The sequence below is a fragment of the Phasianus colchicus genome, chromosome 4 (genome assembly GCF_987193195.1).
Source record: "Phasianus colchicus chromosome 4, bPhaCol1.hap1.1, whole genome shotgun sequence".
NCBI classification, from domain to species: Eukaryota; Metazoa; Chordata; class Aves; order Galliformes; family Phasianidae; genus Phasianus; species Phasianus colchicus.
The window spans coordinates 37885320-37904075 of NC_143439.1; the positions used below are offsets into that span (position 1 = coordinate 37885320).

The 18756-nt window shown below is 40.8% G+C and overlaps 1 protein-coding gene across 1 annotated transcript in view; it reads left to right on the forward strand.

Moving 5' to 3' along the window:
- Nucleotides 1–7580: 7580 nt before the first annotated feature.
- ARSJ (arylsulfatase family member J) overlaps nucleotides 7581–18756 on the forward strand; it is a 39727-nt gene continuing 28551 nt past the window's right edge. The window contains exons 1-2 of the mRNA XM_031596914.2: nucleotides 7581–7596; nucleotides 8483–8859. Coding sequence (XP_031452774.1) covers nucleotides 8492–8859 — 368 coding nt within the window. The 5' untranslated portion in view covers nucleotides 7581–7596; nucleotides 8483–8491. The remainder of the gene's footprint in view (nucleotides 7597–8482; nucleotides 8860–18756) is intronic.

The window sequence follows — 18756 nt, forward strand, 5'->3', positions numbered from 1 at the left end:
TAAATAGTATTGACCTAATAATTCATAGGGATCTTAATGTGGAACACTGCTGCAAAAAGAACAAAAAGCTGTTTGTTTGCTTGCTTTTTCTCCCCTGAAAGAATTGTTAATTAGATGAAATGTTGGACTTGGTCAGGTGTTGTTCATGAGGATAGTACACTGTGGGAGCAAGAGCTTGGTAAATTTTGTTATCCTTTTTTAGCATGCTGAGAGGTTTTATTGCATAAACTTCCATGTACACATGTAAAAACAAACAAAAAACCATCAATACCATTGTTTAGAAGATATTTTCCATCTATATAGTCACTGTTATTGGGATGGAAACAAGTGCACTAATTATATATATATATATATATATAGCCTATTTTAAACTGACTCTGAATTTTTAGATTTGCTTAGGAAACAAAGGACCAGTCTGATGTTCAGTAGAACAATTTGCCAACTCCTCCCCCTCCAAAAAAAAACCCCAAAAAACACCAACTAACCATAATAGTAACTGTATTGTCAGTATTATGAAATTGGAAGGCAAAATACTTCAGACTGGAGTGAAGCTGTGAGACCTATGATATGTGAGTACAAATATAAAGAAGAGTGATTGCTTTAAGCTTTTGGAAATGGCATACTTCACATTCCATACAGGTATTACTGGTTGGCAGTATATTCTGTTAGCACAAAGTGAATGTAAACATAGGCAACTGCTTATACTTTGCTCTGCTTAATTTTTTTTTTTTTGTAAGATAAAGCATTTTTCAGTCTTATCCTATAATCAAGGAGCTCAACATGAATCAAACTACTGTGACTTTTTGTTTGTTTGCTTGTTACATCTATACAGTAAAAAACAAGGCCCAGCACAAGTCAAATAGTTCCAACTGAATCTTTAAAATGTAGTTTTCAACATTATTTTCAAACAGCCAGGACACACACACACACACACACACACAAACCTAAATTAATACAGACTTCCAAGCAAACACACATTTAATAACAATTTCTCAAGTTCCTTGTGCTGTTATACAGATCTTTAGGATCTCCCAAGACATCTGCACAGAATCATAAAATATCTAAGGAAACCACAAGGATCGTCAAAGTCCAACTACACTGCTGTTATCTGACTTTGTCAGGCCACTAGTTTCAGCCCTGCCTTATACTAGGGCTCAGCCATCTTTATGAATGACTACTAGATTGACACATTTGTGACAACTTAGTGCATGTCACCTTCCTTGCAGCACTTTGAGGAGATTGCCTATTTCTTCATATAAAGCTGCATTCTACAGTCTCTGTCAGGTAAACAGTAACCTTCTCATGAAGTATTTATTTGCAATTCCCAAATCTCCCCAGTCATTCCTGGCTTTTTTGGTTGAATGTGTTTGTAGCATCTACACTTCTTCAGTGACACCAAAATAATTTTCTAACAGCTTACATTTCAGTTCAAGTACAATTGTTTTAACTTTCCACTGAACAAGATGTCAGTGCTGGACAATTTGTCTTGCACTGGGGCTTTTGTGTGATACAGAACTATTGTGTTCAATCAAATCTTTATTAGAAATGTTCTTTTGGATGTAGAAGGGGATAGCGAGAATAGTGAAGGCGTAAGACAAAACTTAAGCATGCATCTTTTGCTCTACTTTTCCAATATGTTATCTGTAACAGTCTAAGAGTTTTCTATCTATAAGCTTTATCAGCTTTACTTGAATATTAGAATTCAACTAAGCTATTCTGTTATTCTGCATATTGACTAAACTTGAAAAGCAATATCTGCTGTCAAATATGGTTTCCAGTTTTGCCTGCTCTAGCTCTGCTAAAAACATTGAATCCAATGACTTACCACATTCCATCATGCACCTTCCCAGGCTTCAGCAATACGAACCACATTGTGTTCCTTTCCTCCATTATTATTTCATTTGTGGGTGTCTCTCCTGTTGCTTTTTTGGCAGGTTTGTAAATTTGAGCTAAATGTGAAAGAAGAATGTCTGAAATTCTGCTGTCTTTCATGGGCAGTCAGGTACAGGAAAGAAAGTGGGTGGAGCCATTCCCTCAGCAGCAGCTGGTGGGACAAGCGACACTTGCACACTAACATGTCAATCAGCATGTACATAATTCCAGGATCACCACAGTAAACTCTGTCTCCTGTCCCATGGGTGTATCAAAGACCATGTAGATGAAGCTGGGAAAGGAAAGAAGAATGTTCTAAGAAACAAAAGATGGAAGGTTATCCTAGCATTGTGCAAACAAAATGATCCAGTTGGTTCAACATGCAGCAGTCAGCCTGATATAAAAGAACAACAGAAGTAAACAGTGCAGTAGTGTGCACTTGGAACATCAGAAATTGCAGTGAATAGAGGTTTACCACACTTAGTGATAGGGAAATTTCCAGAGGCTCATAAGCCAGTATCTTTTTTTAACAGGAGTTTCAGCAGTTTCATAGCCTGAACATCTTCTAGGTCCCCAATGGGCTAGTAGCCACTAGAATACTTTGAGGCAGGACAAAACTGTAAATATCAAAGGCGATATAGGTTGTGCTGGAATATTTGTTATCTTTATTGCATATGAAAAGATTTAATCAACTATCTTTCCAAAAGAACTGAAGAGCACCACGAACAGAAGTGTATCTCTAGAGTAGGAAATAGAGAATGAAGATAGTAATAGACAAATCTTTAACAAATCTTTCTAGTAGCTCTCGGTGAGTTCAGGGCAATGATTATAGGAAGCACTTATATGGATATGTATTTGTTTTAATTATGTTGTAACCTCCCTTTTGGTCAGGCAGAGCTGATTGAATTATGGGACCTGAAAATGTATTTTATTTGACCTGAAGCTTGTATTTTGTAAAGTAATGAGTCATCCAAATGCTATTTCTAGTATTTAACAGCTATTTAAAACATCCTGAACCTTACAAGCACTTCATTATCATTCTTCCTTCTGAAGACCATTCACTCTTCCAAGTTAAAAGCATCCCTTTCCCTTGAAGCTTATGTTAGAAAAGGACAGGTTTTTTTTGCAGCTGTGCACCCATGACTTTGAAATCAGATATTTCACGCAAGGCCAAAAGCATTATGTAGAATTATGTTTTGGTACAACTGTAAGCTTTTGACCAAACTGTATTTTCAGCTTTACTGTCATCTGGAAAAGAAAGGTAGTTTTATGAATGACAGGCAGTTGGTAAAATACTTGCAGCAGGTTATACCATTATCCCTCCTAAACTAGAATAGCTGCTGCTTCACAAAGATTTCTTTTCTCCTGTAAAACTGTAGTTATTCTGAAAAGACCCGTCATATTTAAAATTTCCATATTTACTTTGCCTTGTGCTATTTCTCATCCAGGCCTTTTTAATTGCTCAGATATTAAGACAAACTTTAAACATAACAGGCGACCTTGTATATTAAAAAAAAAAAAAACAACTGTGATCTAACTGTTCCACTGCCTGTGCAAAATATTTTCTCCTCATCCTTGGTGTAGCAAAATTCCATTTTGCTTTTGCAACTGAGAAGCTCTTGCTGCAAAAGGACAGTTAAATACACTGTACACTAAATAAATGCAATAAATGCCACTCTTTTGCAGACTGGGCTTCATAATTAGTAAGTCAACATAACTACTGTGCCATGATGCATACCCACTTGCAACCAAGAAGAATTGTGTCCTCTCTAATGTCTTTAAGAACTGCATGACGCTTTTCAGCAGGGATTTTTCCTGGCTACTACTAAAATATCCCCTTTTCCTAAGGAAATACACTAGGCAACATATCATCCGCTTGTGGTTTCCAGAAACAGTTGTTTCAGCGAAACTGTACAAACTTAGAGTTTGGTTCTGTTTCATTTGGGGTAGCGAGCCCTACGTATCAGGGAAACAGGAGGGTGCTCCAGGAAGGCAACTACCGGCTCTGAAGTTCTGTTGTTTCAGTCGTTACAGGGAGAGGTATATCTAAGGTCAAGTCCTAAATTTTCAGAGTGACTTTAATGGGATCAGTTGAGTCATTTACATCACTGCAGGCAGCTGAGATCAGAACCTGGACCTTTGCCTATGAAATACAGGAGGGAATCGGGGAAAATCTGTGTTAAATATAGAATAAGTTAACAGCAAAGTTCTGGTTATGTCATCACAAACCAGGGAGTAAGCCATGGGTGGAATCTGATAATTCTCAAGTAGCACATCTGTGAATTAATTACCAGATTCCACCAATGAAGGCAAAGGGGATGATCTAAGTCCCATGACTCACCAAGTTTTTATTCGTGTTTATAATACGCTGTTTCTAGCGATGAGCATCTGGCTCAGCGCGGCAGTGAGCACTGAAGTCCTGCTTTTCTCCTTTATTCTTAGGCAGGTATGCTGAGGACAGTTGCATGAAAATATATATGTATATCAAGCAATAACAGGTTAAAGGAAATGCTTAGTTACATTTCCTGCTCTGGCAAATAAAAAGAATATTGGCTGTGCGTATAGGCCAAAGTCTGCTTTGCTCTTACTACGTTTGTAGTTAGCAAGCTAAAAATAACAGCTCAGAAAGCTGTTCTTTAAACACAAAGTTTTCTGGCCTCAGGCATAACCAGGAAGAGCAGTGGAATGCACATCTTGAACTGCAACCTTGTTACTGACAGCTCTGACTGGAGGAAGAAACACACCGTCTCCAGCTAGTAAGACTTACCCTTCTAATACCAATGTGTTGAAAATGCAGTTATAGTGTTATCATAAGATAACATTACAGTCACTTTTCACAAAGTGAAAAGTCTATTTTCACAAAGAGCTCAGTGCTGCCCCTCTGCTGCCTGTGAGCCACCAGAGGCCTCCCCTCAGCTCCTCTGCTCCGGCCTCAGCGCTCCTCATGCGTTTTACCCTTCATTCCCTTCCCCATCTTTGTAGCTCTTTATAATGTATCTCATTTGAATATAGATTTTTGTTTGTTAATTTCTCACAGAGGGAGAAGAGAGGAGGCATGGCTCACAGTCGTCCCTGGGTCACAGCCTCCCAGGCCCTGCTGCACAGCCCTCAGCCAGATTAGTTCTTTGCTGTGCTAACTCTGCTCTGTGTCGTGATTGACTTTGAAGGAACAGTCTCCTTCAATTTTTCAGCTGCACTTAACTTTATAAAGCTGCTATCTTTTTGGGCTTATACTTGTGTGTCAAATGTCTGTCTCCAAAAGGTTAGATGGCAGCCTGATCTAAAACGAGGGGAAAAGGGCATATCTAGCAACAGCCCCTACCTTGACTGAAGATAACTGCAGACAAGCTTTCAACTAAAGTCATCCTCCCAGTGCGTCCTTAATTGACTTAATTTTATGGTCTCAGTACTCACAGAGACTGCATAACAAGTGCTAAAAATATATCATTTCCTAATGGTATAACAAATTTGATTTTAACTACTGTATATTTGGATTAATGTATTCACTACACTCAAGTTTAAATATCTGTGAAGGTTCTGTATTTTTTCCCTAAGGGAAGAACACTTCTCCAGCTTTCACAGCTCTGCTTTTCACTGAGCATCCTGACTGGGCTGCATAAGCTGTGCTTGCAGCTCCTGAGTGGTACCGATATTTTTTTTTTAAGTGCAACATTATGGGTAGCATGTTATTTTCCAAGGCCTCTTTACTTCAAGGTCAGCAGATATTTTACTGGCAGAAGCCTACTTTTGTTTTAACAAAAGGGAAAGGAAAAAAAGAGGGAAGTTTTGTCAGTCTCACAAAGAAAGAAGACCAAGCTCAGGGATGTCTGATGAGGTTGTCCTCAAATATCTTCATCTGCACTTAGGCAATGACTAACAGGGTTTGGTATGGCTAACAAGCATTTTATAAGGCAAGGCTGGAAAATCAAAAGCTGAGCTCTCCTGTCTGCTCATATCCATGGTCTCTGGGGAGATAAACTCTGATCCATCTGTGTAATGATACATTTTTTTTTCTCAGACTGCAAGAATCTGAATTCTACACTCTTCTGTTTGGTTCTCTAGTTCTGCTTGCTGACAGTCACCTGCTCAGGTGTGGTCCCCTTTAGCTAAGTGCCTGCCACTCTTAGTTCTTTGGATGTGTTGAAAATGTTTTGATTATCTGAGCAAAATCATATTTGCATAATTACAGATAATTTTTTATGGATACATAATATATGAATTATCATGTTTTCTTAATAAGTGTTCAGTGATACTTGATGTTAGTATTTTTCTTTTAAGACAATGAAAAATAAAAATTAATACAAAATATCTTTAGTTACTAGAAAATGCGAATCCTTTTTATCAGATGCTTAGTGTGATGCTCTAATGTCTACTTGCACCCATGGTGCTTTCATTAAGAGGATATTGTATTTTGTTTTCCACTCAGCAGTAGATGTGTTGAGGCAAAGTTGCATTACAAATCCAGTTTTGGTGTCTTATATGTGGGGAAAAAGGAGTAAAAGAAAATCTAAGTAGAGAATTCTTTTAAAGGGAATGTCATTTCAGTACATGAAGGTTTCAGAATTTCTTCTGTTTAAGATTTGGTAGTGTTTTGGGTTGGTTTGGTTTTGACAAGAGCTTGAGTTAACATGCTGTAAAGTTCCTCTGAATTCAACAGAAGGCATTCTACCTTGGGAGTTAAACTTGGTAGGTACTGCAATGCAGATATTATCGATACCACTTTCCAGTGTTGACAAGCCCTTAGGTAGAATATTGACATCACCAAATCCACTTTTGTTTCCATGTTCTCCCTGATGCACTGCTGTCAGGTACAAAGAAAATATTTTTCGGTGAAAATTTTAGTGGTGACATTTCTGTTCATGTTAGATTGCACAAAATCAATTTGAATCGACAAAAATTAAGGTTCTGCAATGATAGCATAATTTTATTTTTTCTCTCTAGAACAAGAACACCAAGAGCTGTTATGAACTGAATTACATTTGCGTAGACATCCAGGCAAGCAAAATCTAGACACTTGTGTTGAACAGTGTTGTTAAAGGTAAGTGAAGAACACACACCAACATTCAACATCTAATAGAGGAACCATTAAATCTATTCTTGTGCTGCCTCTTATGATGTGGTAAAGCTGATATTAGATACTTTTCATTTGAGAAGCCATTCCAGCTGATTTGTATCATGCAGTGCCAAATATTCCAACGTCCAAAAATATTCCTGTGCTTTGCAGAGGATATGAGGCAACAGTGCTCAGGGCTGTGAGGAGCAGAGTGGCAGGGGCAAACCAAGCCTTCAGTGCTACAGTCAGCTTGTAAAAATGAGATGGAAACGTTGATCAGAGAGGAAAACCAGCCAGCATGGGGTTAGTGGGACTGGGCTTCTGGGGCACAGCAGCCACGTGCCTTAGACTATGTGGCTGGTTAAGAGTTAACGCGTTAGAAAAATTAGTTTGAAAAAGTTGTTCCTGTCGGGATGACTCATGTTAGGCAGGTCAGACCTGCATATTCACTTCAGTTTAGCGTAATCATGCATGAATGTAAGTTTCTGCTTGTTTCAGTGTCTTTCAGGACTAGGGGGAAGTTGTATTTTGCAAGTGCAGCACATTCATGCTTCAACTCAGTTTAAGAAATGATAGTACTTTGAAAAGGAGCATTCCTCGCATTCGCCACAGTCTTACCAGAATTGGAGGGTTTGGGATTGGGGTCTGCTTTGCGGCTGAAAACAAATCCGGTACACTCATACATTCCAGACGTTTGCGGTGATTTCAAAAACGCTAACAACTATCGATAGCTCTGGGAGGGAGAAGCGGGACCCGCCGGCGGCCCGGGCTGCCCTTCGCAGCCAGGCTGGGGGCGATGGCAGCAGCGGGAGCCGCGCTGAGCTGCCGTGGGGGCTTCGCACCGCTCGGCTGGGGCCGGCTGGGGGCTGCCCGGCACCCCGGGGCCCTTGGGGCGGGGGGCACGGACGGGAGGTGAGGTGCGGAGAGGCCGGAGGGGCGGGAAAGGAGGGAGCCACAAGTTGCCGCGGGGAGCTCGGGAGGGACCGGGGGGCGGGGGCTCGGGCCGGGGTCCCCCTGCCCGCGGCGGAGCCGTGCGGCGAGGAGGGGAGAGGCGGGCAGGGGAGGGAGGCAGGGAGGGAGCGGCCCGGCAGCGCCGGAGGGGGCGGGCGGAGGGCGCCTCGCGGCCGGCTGTGCGCGGAGGGGCGGCGGGGCCCGGCCCGCTGGCGGCGGCGCTGCGCCGGGGCGCCCCGACTCGTCCCGCCATGGGCACCGGCCCCGGGACGGGCCGGCAGCGGCGCCCCGGCGCGGGGCCGGAGGCGGGCCGAGGGTGCTGTGACCCCCGGCGCGGCCCTGCCCACCCGGCCGGCACCGGCTCCGGCACCGGCGCCGGGCAGGGCGGCCCGAGCCGCCTTTCCCGCGGCAGCGGTTGGAGTTGTCGAAGTTGGTGGTGGCCGCGATGAGCGCGGCTCCTCTCCGCTCCCCCGCCCGGCGGGGCCCCTGATGGCTGCTGCCCCCGCCTCGCAGGCTGCTGGGTTTGGTCTCGGGTGGCTTTTTTTTTGTGCGTGCGTGTTTTTCTTTTTGTTATTATTTTTCTCCTCCGTCTCGCTCTCGCTCCAGCCAAGGTGAATGGCCCGCGGTGGGTGTAGCTGGCCTCAGCGGCTCCGCAAGGGGAAAATGCTGGCGGTGGGGGTGCTGGCCGGCCTCTCGGTGCTCAGCCTCCTCACCTACGGCTACCTGTCCTGGGACAGCCTCGGACGCGGCCCCGGAGAGGCGCCTGCAGCGCTGGGAGAAGAGCCGGGGGTCGGCACCCCCAGCTCGCAGCCGCACATCGTCTTCATCCTGGCTGACGATCAGGGCTTCAGAGATGTAGGGTACCACGGCTCGGAGATCAGGACGCCCACTCTGGACAAGCTAGCTGCTGAAGGGGTTAAACTGGAGAACTATTATGTTCAGCCTATGTGCACACCATCCAGAAGCCAGTTTATCACTGGAAAGTAAGTTTACCGCTTCGTCCTTCAACTCACAGGCTTACACGCCGTTCCTCTTGAAAAGAACCTGGGTTTCTTGGGTGGAACCCAGTCAGGTATGCCTCTGCCTTACCCTGTAGGCAGAAGGGTGCCTTTCTGATTCGCTTAAAAACCTTGAGTGAAATGGACTTTCTTATATGTTTGAAGTAGCAAGATAAAACTTGCGCTCTGAGAGCCAGTAAGAATTCAGCACTGTGAGCTGCCCTAGCAGAGTGTTGTGATACGTGTGCATTTACTGCATTGCTAACATGTGTGCTAGTTGTCAAGTAATGTTGCTGGTACTGCAAAATGATCAGCTAAGGACTTGCTGTTTGATTTTGACGTGACTTTGAGGAGGGCTGCGTGCTAGGGAAGTGAAGGTGTTAGGTGTCCTCACACAGACTGCAGCTGCACATTGGCTTGTTGGTCACACTGAGCCTCACCTTAACGTAAGTTCCCTCTGGGGGTTGCATTGAATTTATGGGATGGTTCCACAATGCCTCACGTGTGGATGAACGCAAGGGCTCAGAACTCTTAGGATTCTCAAGGCTATGGAATCCCTCTTATCATAATGCTGCCACCACTTTGCAAACATTTGGAAACTTCTCTCTGAAGCCCCTGAAATAGGGGCAGTGGTAAGTGCAGTGGGTGGGTATTGTGTAACTTGCTGTCTTTGGTAGTTTGTGTGTTACCACGTTCTATTAAGCAAACAATCCAACCTCAGGGCTTTTTACATGAGAAAGTTACTAAGATTTAAGGAGAGGGGCCGACGGCAACAGGAATTTGAGCTGTAGGAATAGTTCCCAAAGAACTCCAAATGTGGACACATTCACTCTGGAACAAGAATGCCTTGTTTCTGTTTAGCTTAACTCACTCTGACAGGAACAGGGAAGTCTTAAAAGAACAAAAATGGAATGAGAGGAAAAAAGTTACTTAGTTTATTTTCTCATTTCTTTAAATATAAACAGGAACAAAGCAATGTTAATAGTGCTGGTAAAAGAAACACATGTTTAAATAAAACAAGCAATTGGCCTGGTGTCTTCATCTCCATATGGTAGAGCTGGAGATAATTCCCTCTAGTCTCGCTCTAGTTCCAGACTTGCTGGATAAGTGAGATTTGCATGGAGGACAGACACAATATCTAGAGCAAGGCTTCCCATGGTTTTTCCTCTGCCCCCCATATCTGGACAACCCCAGAGTTGTTTTGAAACACCTACTCGCTCGTTTACAAGGACACAGTTGCCCTGCAGCAACTAACGTAACATCTAACATTGGGAAATTAGTACTGGGAAAGCGTATAATGCATCCTGGTTGTCTTTAAAGCCATGCAGCAGTTGGAAGTGAGGACCGGTGCCAGTAGCATGTAGCCAGCCAGCTTTCTGAGGACCGTGGTTTGGGAACCAGTGCTTTACAAAGGGAATGTTATGCTGCAAAATGACTCAGTCAGCGGTAAAAGGAATGGGAGAACTGGATTCCAGGGGGTACTGTGTTGGCTCTTCGTGGCTGCAGGGGTTGCCTTTATGCTAAGTAGAATAAAAATAAAGGAAGGAGTAGCAATACCTCACTTTAATTATGTTGATCCTCCACTGCACATCATTTACTGTGTAAATACATGGTAACAGTGAGTAGGCATGTTCTAAGGAATCCACTTTGTTCATCAGCTTGTCAGGCGGAAATAATTCTGACAATCTGCCTACTTTGGTTTTGGAACCTTCTATAGGAAAAAATAAATTTGCTTATACTTCATCTTTATTTTCTCAGTCTGCTGTTCTGAAACCCATAAAGTGTTTGTTTTTTTTATGTTGTTCTACTTTGGGGATAAAAGCAGCAGAGAGAGAAGATTGCTGGACTGAGAAGGGAGGAAATGGTGACAAATTAATAGGTTTGGGTAAGCTATTGACAAGACAGATCCAGAAGGATGCAGCCTCTTATGGCTCAAGATAAATGCTGGTGATAACTACTCTGAATGCAGAGGTGCCTTAATTAAAATGCTGGGACTCAGAAGCGTTTAATCCAGGAGAAGTGCTGTTATTTTTTGAGTTCCAGCATGTGTTAGTTCAAGCCTATTTGTTCACTGAAGGCCCACCTGGATGCTCCGTGCTTCCCAATGCACATACTGTGCATAGCGCGTTCAAATGGTACCTGATTGATCTGTGGAAAACAGAGGAACTTGTGTAAACCAGAATCATTAGGGAGCCCTGGCTTAAGTTGCCAAGTGGAAGTTAGACTTCAGGCAAAAAGACTTTGAATGCTCCAAATTCTTTGTAGGTCTCCATGCAGTCTCTCTAAGGTTTACACTAGTTTTTGGTAGCTCTCCCATGCTAGTGAATGACTGGGGGGAGAAGGTTAAAGAAGTAAGGTTAATCCTTTTTTTTTTTTCTTTTCATGTTATCCACAGCACTGCAGCTGGTAAGTCTGTCTTTTTCACCACTGCCTCTGTTTCACTTTCTCATGTCCAGAGCTTGACTCTGGCCTCCTTTAAATTCTTGCTCTCCACCATTGTTACCTGTCAAATTCCCGTAGGCTAAGAGTGAGGTTCTACAGCTTTTATTTCATTCCGTATTTAAAGGTGCAGGGAGGGGGCTGCAGCTGAGCTGAGTGTTGGGAGTAGGGAAGAAATGTGTGAGCCAGTGGGCTGGCTGCCACGTGTGATGTGCTGTCCCGGCAGGCTGTGCTGGGGCCAAGCAGGGAGGGGAGTGAGGCGACTCTTGGGAAGCAGTGCAGCCCTTGCTCTGCAGCTGCACCAGTGACCTGGCCGAGAGTTTGCTCCTCCCTGAGCTATCCTGGGACTGCTATAGTTCCTGCCTGGGCTCCTGCAGCTGACTTGAGAATTTGATAGCCAGTGCTCTCTGAAGACTTCCTGCTATTGTTGTGTGCTGGTTTCAGCAGGGCAGCAGGCTGCATATGCTCAAGAAGTATTGAACAGCTGATAAATTGTAGAAAGACTGTAGGCAAGTTTGAACATAAGTTGTCTTCCAGACCAGTTCTGTGTTGCATGACACAGTATTCTTTTTACCCTCTTCCTTAAAAGTAATCGACATGCCTCAATAAGGAGAAATAAGGAAATTTCTAAGTACATTATTTTATTGGAATTTACATAGAAGAACATAAAAAGTAAGGATTGTAGCCAGGTTATAATCAGGTGGTAGGAAAAGGGTGCAAGAACACACAAGGGTCCTGTGCTCAGCCTGTGCCCAGCACAGGCTGGCATGTGGTGAAACACTTCTTGAGTTTCTTGTATCTGTGCGCTTAATGGCCTTGATGACTTCTTATTCCTGTAGTCTACTTTTGCCAGTAGAGTTTAAGATGATCTGGCTTTATTGAACACTCCAGGGTTATACAGCATACAATGAAAATCTAAGATTATGTATGAAGTTTTTTGTTTCCCTGTGTGTAAGAGTTGTCTGAAGTGAGATAGAAGGTATATCATTAATCTGCTATGGTATGGTAGATGTAGTATTGCTTATTTACATAATTTCTTACATTATCACAAACAGTCATCTCCTTTTTAAAGGAAGGATTACTAAATCATAGTTAGTATAGACATTTTCTCAAAGCTTTTAAAGAAATTTTGAAAGTTTATAATGAAAAGGAGAAGTATTTTTTTGAGCTGGTGAGACAAAAAGAGCTTAGCTACCTCAACAGACATTTATCTGACCCAGCTGTATAATATGCAATGTAGTTGTATTCATTAGGCTGTACTTCATTTAGAAAAGAAATTTGAGATACAAGATGGCTTAGAATAGAAGAAATCCAGTCAAAATATGTCATACTTTTTTTTTTCTTTTTTTTTTTCATTACAAAGGCAGCAGATAACTAACTCCAATTCTATGTCCCTGGTTTTCTCAGGGATCAACTAGGTCTGTTACGTGCTCTGGACATACACAAGAGTATGGGGATCTGAGTTTGTAGAAACTGGTACACAGCCAGGGTTACAGATCACTAAAGAATCTGAACTCCCTTTTATGATGAATACTTATGAATCATGGAAGCCCTAAACTAATCTCAGGAATGAGCTCTGCGTGATGGATGGAATGTGGAGATGGAAGATGTTGAGAAATGTTGAAAGTCTGGGGAAATAAATCCCTTTTCCCCTGGGATAAAATGAGATACAGAGAACTTGCTCATCCAGAGGAGACAGAAATAGGCTGTAATAATTTTATATGAGTTCAATAACTGTTTAAATAATACACACATATGCACATATATATTACTTGTTAGCATGCATTCTCATCCAGACATGACTGGATGTGTAGCTGTATGTTGTTCACCATTAAAAATGACAATATCTCAGCAAACTAAGAGTTATTTTGACAAATAGAAGAAAGTTTAAAATATTTTTAATTGAAAGCAGTGCAGTTGACTTGCAAGCAAACAGAAATATTCCAGTTCGAGGGTTCAGACTCTCGATACACCTTTTCTTCTGCCTCCTGGGCTCGTGGGAAGTGATCTTTTCAGCTGTTTGGTTGCTCTGAGCAGGATCCAGTACAACCATCTGTGACTGAGAAGTTATCATCTGTGTCCTGAGGTGAAGGGTCTCAAAGACCTGAGATCTGCGCTCTTCAGTGCCCCCTGTGAGCCCTGAACCAGCTGGGCATTGGTGAATTATCAAGTAGAGGAAGGATCCTAGATCAGATATTCTCAGACCACCTTGCAGGAGGTGAACTTTGAAGCACGAGTGATGGGCAGGCACACCATGGCACACAGGCCTAGTCCAAGCCCAGAGACCCTGATGGTTTCTACCGGTGTTCTGTTATCAGCACATTCAGAAACGGCGTATTGTTCTATGAGAAGAAATACTGTGAGTAACACTCCATTATATTTGTAATTAATAACGTACGAAGGATTGTAAAATGTCTGCCCAATGTGTCAAGAGATGGTCTTGTACTGTGTCTACTCTGATGTGAAGATATTTGACAGTCACTGGTCTTGAGTGTAATTTTGGCCATTGTTTTCATTAAGAACCTGGAAAGTAAAATTAAATGTGCTGATTAAATGTATGGCAAAGAAGGAAATACCAAGATTTAAGAGGCTGCAGTAATACTGAAAATCATCTTGACAAATTAGAAAAATAATCTGAAAAAGCAGAATTAAATTCAGTTGTGACAAATGGAAGAAGCTGTTGGAGCAAGAGTAATAACTTCAAAAGCAGAGAATGGTAAACAACTGCTTAAACAGCTGTTCTTTAGAAAAGTAGTTGGAAAGATAGCAAATCATACACTGAATATGAAGTCAGCAATACTGTGCTGTTACAAAAAAGATAAGCATCATACTGGTTTGTGTAAGAGGGAAGCGTGGCGGATATGTGAAGCACGCCTTCTGCCCTGTTGCTGGAGCACTTCTGTCCAAACCAGGGCATTGCCGTCCCAGAGTACTGTGTGAAATTGAATAGAGTCGCTGTGAGAGTGAGCGGGTATCTCAAAAAGATAACTAAGGAAGAAAGATCAGAAGGGACAAGATAAGTCTTCACTGATTTAAGATCAAGGCTTTAAGGCAAGGCGGAAGCAGAAGGGGATCATGGGCTATCAGTGAGTGTGAATGGTACTACAACTAAAGGGCTTTCCTCTGTAAGAAAAAACTTCTGGTTAGGTAGCAGGGAAAACTTTCAAATGGTAGTGATTGTGAAACCCTGAACATCTTGCTTTGGGGAAACTGCTGAGTTTCTTTGTTGGCAGTCATTAAGAACAGACAAGACAAATATGTCAGGAATGACATAGTGTAGTTGAATTTGTCTTGGGGAAAAGGTTGAACTGGATGGCTTCTCTTCCAGCTCATATTCTTCTCTGGCTCATTTGAATTATATATTAACTACAGAAGGTGTTCTGAAGGAGAGTGATGATAAAATATTTTTAAAACAATACGCTACAAATTATTTCTGTTTTTGTTCTGAGATAAAGTAGGCTGTGTGAAAGTTCAGTATTCTTCCAGAAATTCCTTTTTTCCATATTCTGATTTTCTCTGAAAATTTTCAAGATTTTTGTCCCCCTAGGCCTTTATAACTTTGTGGTATGTAATCATTTATTTCTGCTGACTTCTTTCCTGGCAGTTTGTGGGACTGCTGCCAAACATGTTGAGGTGTCTTTTTCCATGTTCTTGTTATACGTCTTGCACTTAGGATGACATTGTCCATATATATACAGCATACAGAGAGAACGAATAAATAATTAAATGTTAGGACTTCCTTTTCTTGTTTCATTGTCCTTCAATGCTCTCCTCTGTTCTTTCTGCAGAAAATTAGATCCAGTTAGTGAAATGCTCCCATAGCCTTCAACTGAAAGTTAAATTCCAAGCCTGTTCATATCATTGTAATTAGTAATGTGCTATAAAAAGGAATGTTTGGAGGAAAGAGCAGGAAAGGAAACTACATATGAACCATAAGGATTAAAAAAAAAAAAAAAAAAAAAAAAAAAGAAGGGAGTAGCAAAGTTTAGTGCAGGTTGTAATAAATTTTTCTTGCATCACTTTCAGGAAATATTTCTTATATGTTTTTTAAGCATATTGTTTAATACTTTTGGTCCTCTGCCTATATGAACGTAAAGCAAACAGCATTATCTGATGTGTGGTTAACTAGGTAGCGGCAACAGATTTGCCTTTCTCATTGTCCAGTGTATACAAACTGCAGTAAGTTAAGTAACACGGTTAGATATAAATTTACAAAATCTTCAGTTGTCAGTCAGCAGTACTATGAGGAGGTCGAGTTACAGAGTTGTAAGAGAAAAGTGAAATTATAATCAAAGTAAACTTAGGGATAAATTGACTAGGGAATTTTGCTGTCTTCATCATAATAGCCAAATAATATTTCCAATGCTGTCCAATTAGGTGGGACTTATGATTTTAATTTGTCAAAATTTTATGTTCATGGAAATACTTTCTATTTGATTTCTCAGACTTATGAGGTAAAAAAAAAAGGGAAGATCTCTCTACCCATGGTCTTTGTGATACTTATCCTGGTGGCAGTGTCAGACCCAGGGAGTTGTATTCACTGTTGTCTGCATCTTAGTTCTAGTTTTGATCTTGTCTGTGTTTCTGAGTATTAACCAGTTTTCTATTTGATTTATCAGGATCTCTGAACATGTTAATGCAATATTGTTTTAAAGTAGTTCTTTAAACTTATAAAATGTTTGATCATTCTTGAATACAATTCAAATGTTCCCTCTAATTTTTGTTCTCATTTATATACATCTAGTAAAGCAGACCTCATAAAATTGAGCACATTCTTATAATATCTCATATCTTTAGAATAATATTTCACTGATATATGCACAAGCACATAAAATACGTGATAAAATATGATCAATGAAAAATATAAACATTTGTTTTATACTAACACACATCAAAGAAGATGAGCAGGTGACACCTAAGGCATTAGATCTGTGGAACTTGTGGTTATCTTTTGAATTCTCTTTTGCTTTTTGACAAATTAGTCTACTTCATATTTTGGGGATTTAAATATTTTTTTCGTGTACTGCAGCAGTTGACTTGAATTCATTTTTATACAAAAAAAAAATTTGCTGCGGAATCCATAAGCATCTAAACTATCGATATTTTCTAGGAGGTACAGCTTGATAGAAACAATTGTCTCCTTGTGCATGGCACATCACACTGCTTTTTATCGTATTCTGCAGACTGGTGCAGTTTCTAGTGGTCTGAGTCGGTAGTGCTTTCTTGTTAATCTTTAGCTGTAATTCTTTGAGATTTCCCTTTCCTTCCCTTATAGTTTTTGACTTGGTTTGCATTGTTTCACTGTCAGGTTTTTCTGACATGAGGTGAATTTACTTAGTTTTAGAATGTGTATTTAAGAATGAATGAGGTAATTTCACCAACCTTTGATTATTAAATTAATATGCATAGTTAGAGATAAACAAACATTGTGCCCTTGTTATCCTATGTGGGATATGTTTGTCTTCTCTCTGTCTTTTAATAAAAACAAACCATTTTATTAGTTTCCATACTTAAAAAACAGAACATCTATTTGGAGACATTAGATTGTTTCTCTAAATGTAAATTGTTTGGCTGAAATTTGAATAGTTCAGAAAGAAATCAAGATAATGCTAATGGTTAACAAATTTAAAGTATTGGTATAAAAGATGTTTTAACCATGGAGATTTGGGTGAAATTACTTTTGATGTTTTATGGCCTGTGATAAAGTAGAAGAATTTTAAACAGTAAACTTTATTGTACCTGCTGGCTCATAATAAGAAGTAAGTAAAACATGTTTCATGATTCTAGTTCAGCTGCACTTGTAACACATTAATTAATTGTGTCAGCTATCACCTGCCTGTTATCACTACCATATCAAGCTGTAGTAGTGCTGGAGTTAGAAGACAAATATAACTGAATACTTTTCTCTGTGAAATTATGTTCCCAAAGATTTTGTGTCAGATGACAAGCATGAAAGTAGACATGAATATAGCATGAAAATAGTGTTCAAAAGACTTTATTTTCAACTTAGGGCAGAAAAATGATGTATAAGAACCAGATCTGTACCTTTGTTTGCTTGTTTGTTTGTTTATATGCTCAAATGCCTGATTCAGTAAGACCTCTGTACCTTGACATCTATCTCACTGTCTTGACGTGTAGGATTTGAGATGGTTGTTTGTGAGCCACGGATCAGCTGTATCTCACACCTTGGGCACAGGTGTCAAAGGAATTGAGAATGAAGGTTGCTCTGTGCTGATGGCACCAGCAAGTGTGGCCTGTGGGGTCCTCACATGTGGAGCAGGAGGAATGTGAGAAAGTGCACGGAGTTAATCACAGTTGTCGTGTGAGGCACCAAAAGTGCATTCCCACACCACGTGTTCTTGAAAAAGCAGTTCAATGCCTGCTTTAAAATGTCTGTATGGAGTAATATAAATGTTTTTGGTTATTAATGCTTCCAACCATAAGTATAGAAATGTTTATTCCAATATTTGGAAGCTATAAAAGATATTGAAAGCAGTACAGAGGAAGATCTCACAAACCTTGCTTAAAGTCACAAACATCAGCAGACAGTTTTCAGCTTCTTTTGTACATGCTGAATGTTCAGGTTATCATTTTGTGCAGAGATCCACATGACAAAGATGCTTTAATATATGATTATTTAGTGCTGTCAGTTTACCTTCCTCAAGTATTTGTTGCATCATGGCACAGTATGGTGGCATGTGGGGAATCTTTGTGGTGGACAGTGAAAAACTGAAATTCTCCACTGTCAAACATTCAAATGTTGAAAAGATTTAAACATATTGCTTCTAATAATTAAAAATACTTGTTTCATACTAAAATTTGGTTGGACCAAAAGACCTCCATAAATCCCTTCCAGCCTAAAAGTATTTTATGGTGCTAATTTGCCACAACAAATATTCTTGGAGAAGGGGAAAGGAGCAAATTACATCAGTGTTGCTTCTTCCCCTGTAGAATTGCTCCTGGTAAAAAAAAAAAAAAAAAAGTATTTGGAGTGTTTAAGTGTTTGGTCTGTGGCCTTCTTAACCAGCCTGAACGCACTCTCTTCGGAGTCAGCACTATCATGGCCCTAATAAATCTTGTTTTTCCAAGACCACAGCATACTGGTGAGGATACAACAGCACTAAATTTAGCATTATTTCTAAAAGTCTCGCCTGTTCCCCGTACTTTCACCAGGCCCACGCAGGAAGTAAATACATTACTAAGCATACCGAGGCTTACATGTGTCAGCTGCGTACTTCCTTGAAGCTGCTTTACAATTTGTGAGATTTATTTCTGTCATCTTTCTTCTTAATCTGATTCTTGCTGCTTTTACAGTATGGAATTCATTTTAATAGGAAAATGAGAATTTGAGCCCATATATATGAAGCTAGAAGGAAGGTAACATTTTGTTGGTTCTTAATTTTGCAAATAAGTGGTTGTAGCCCATTTACTTTGCAGAACGTA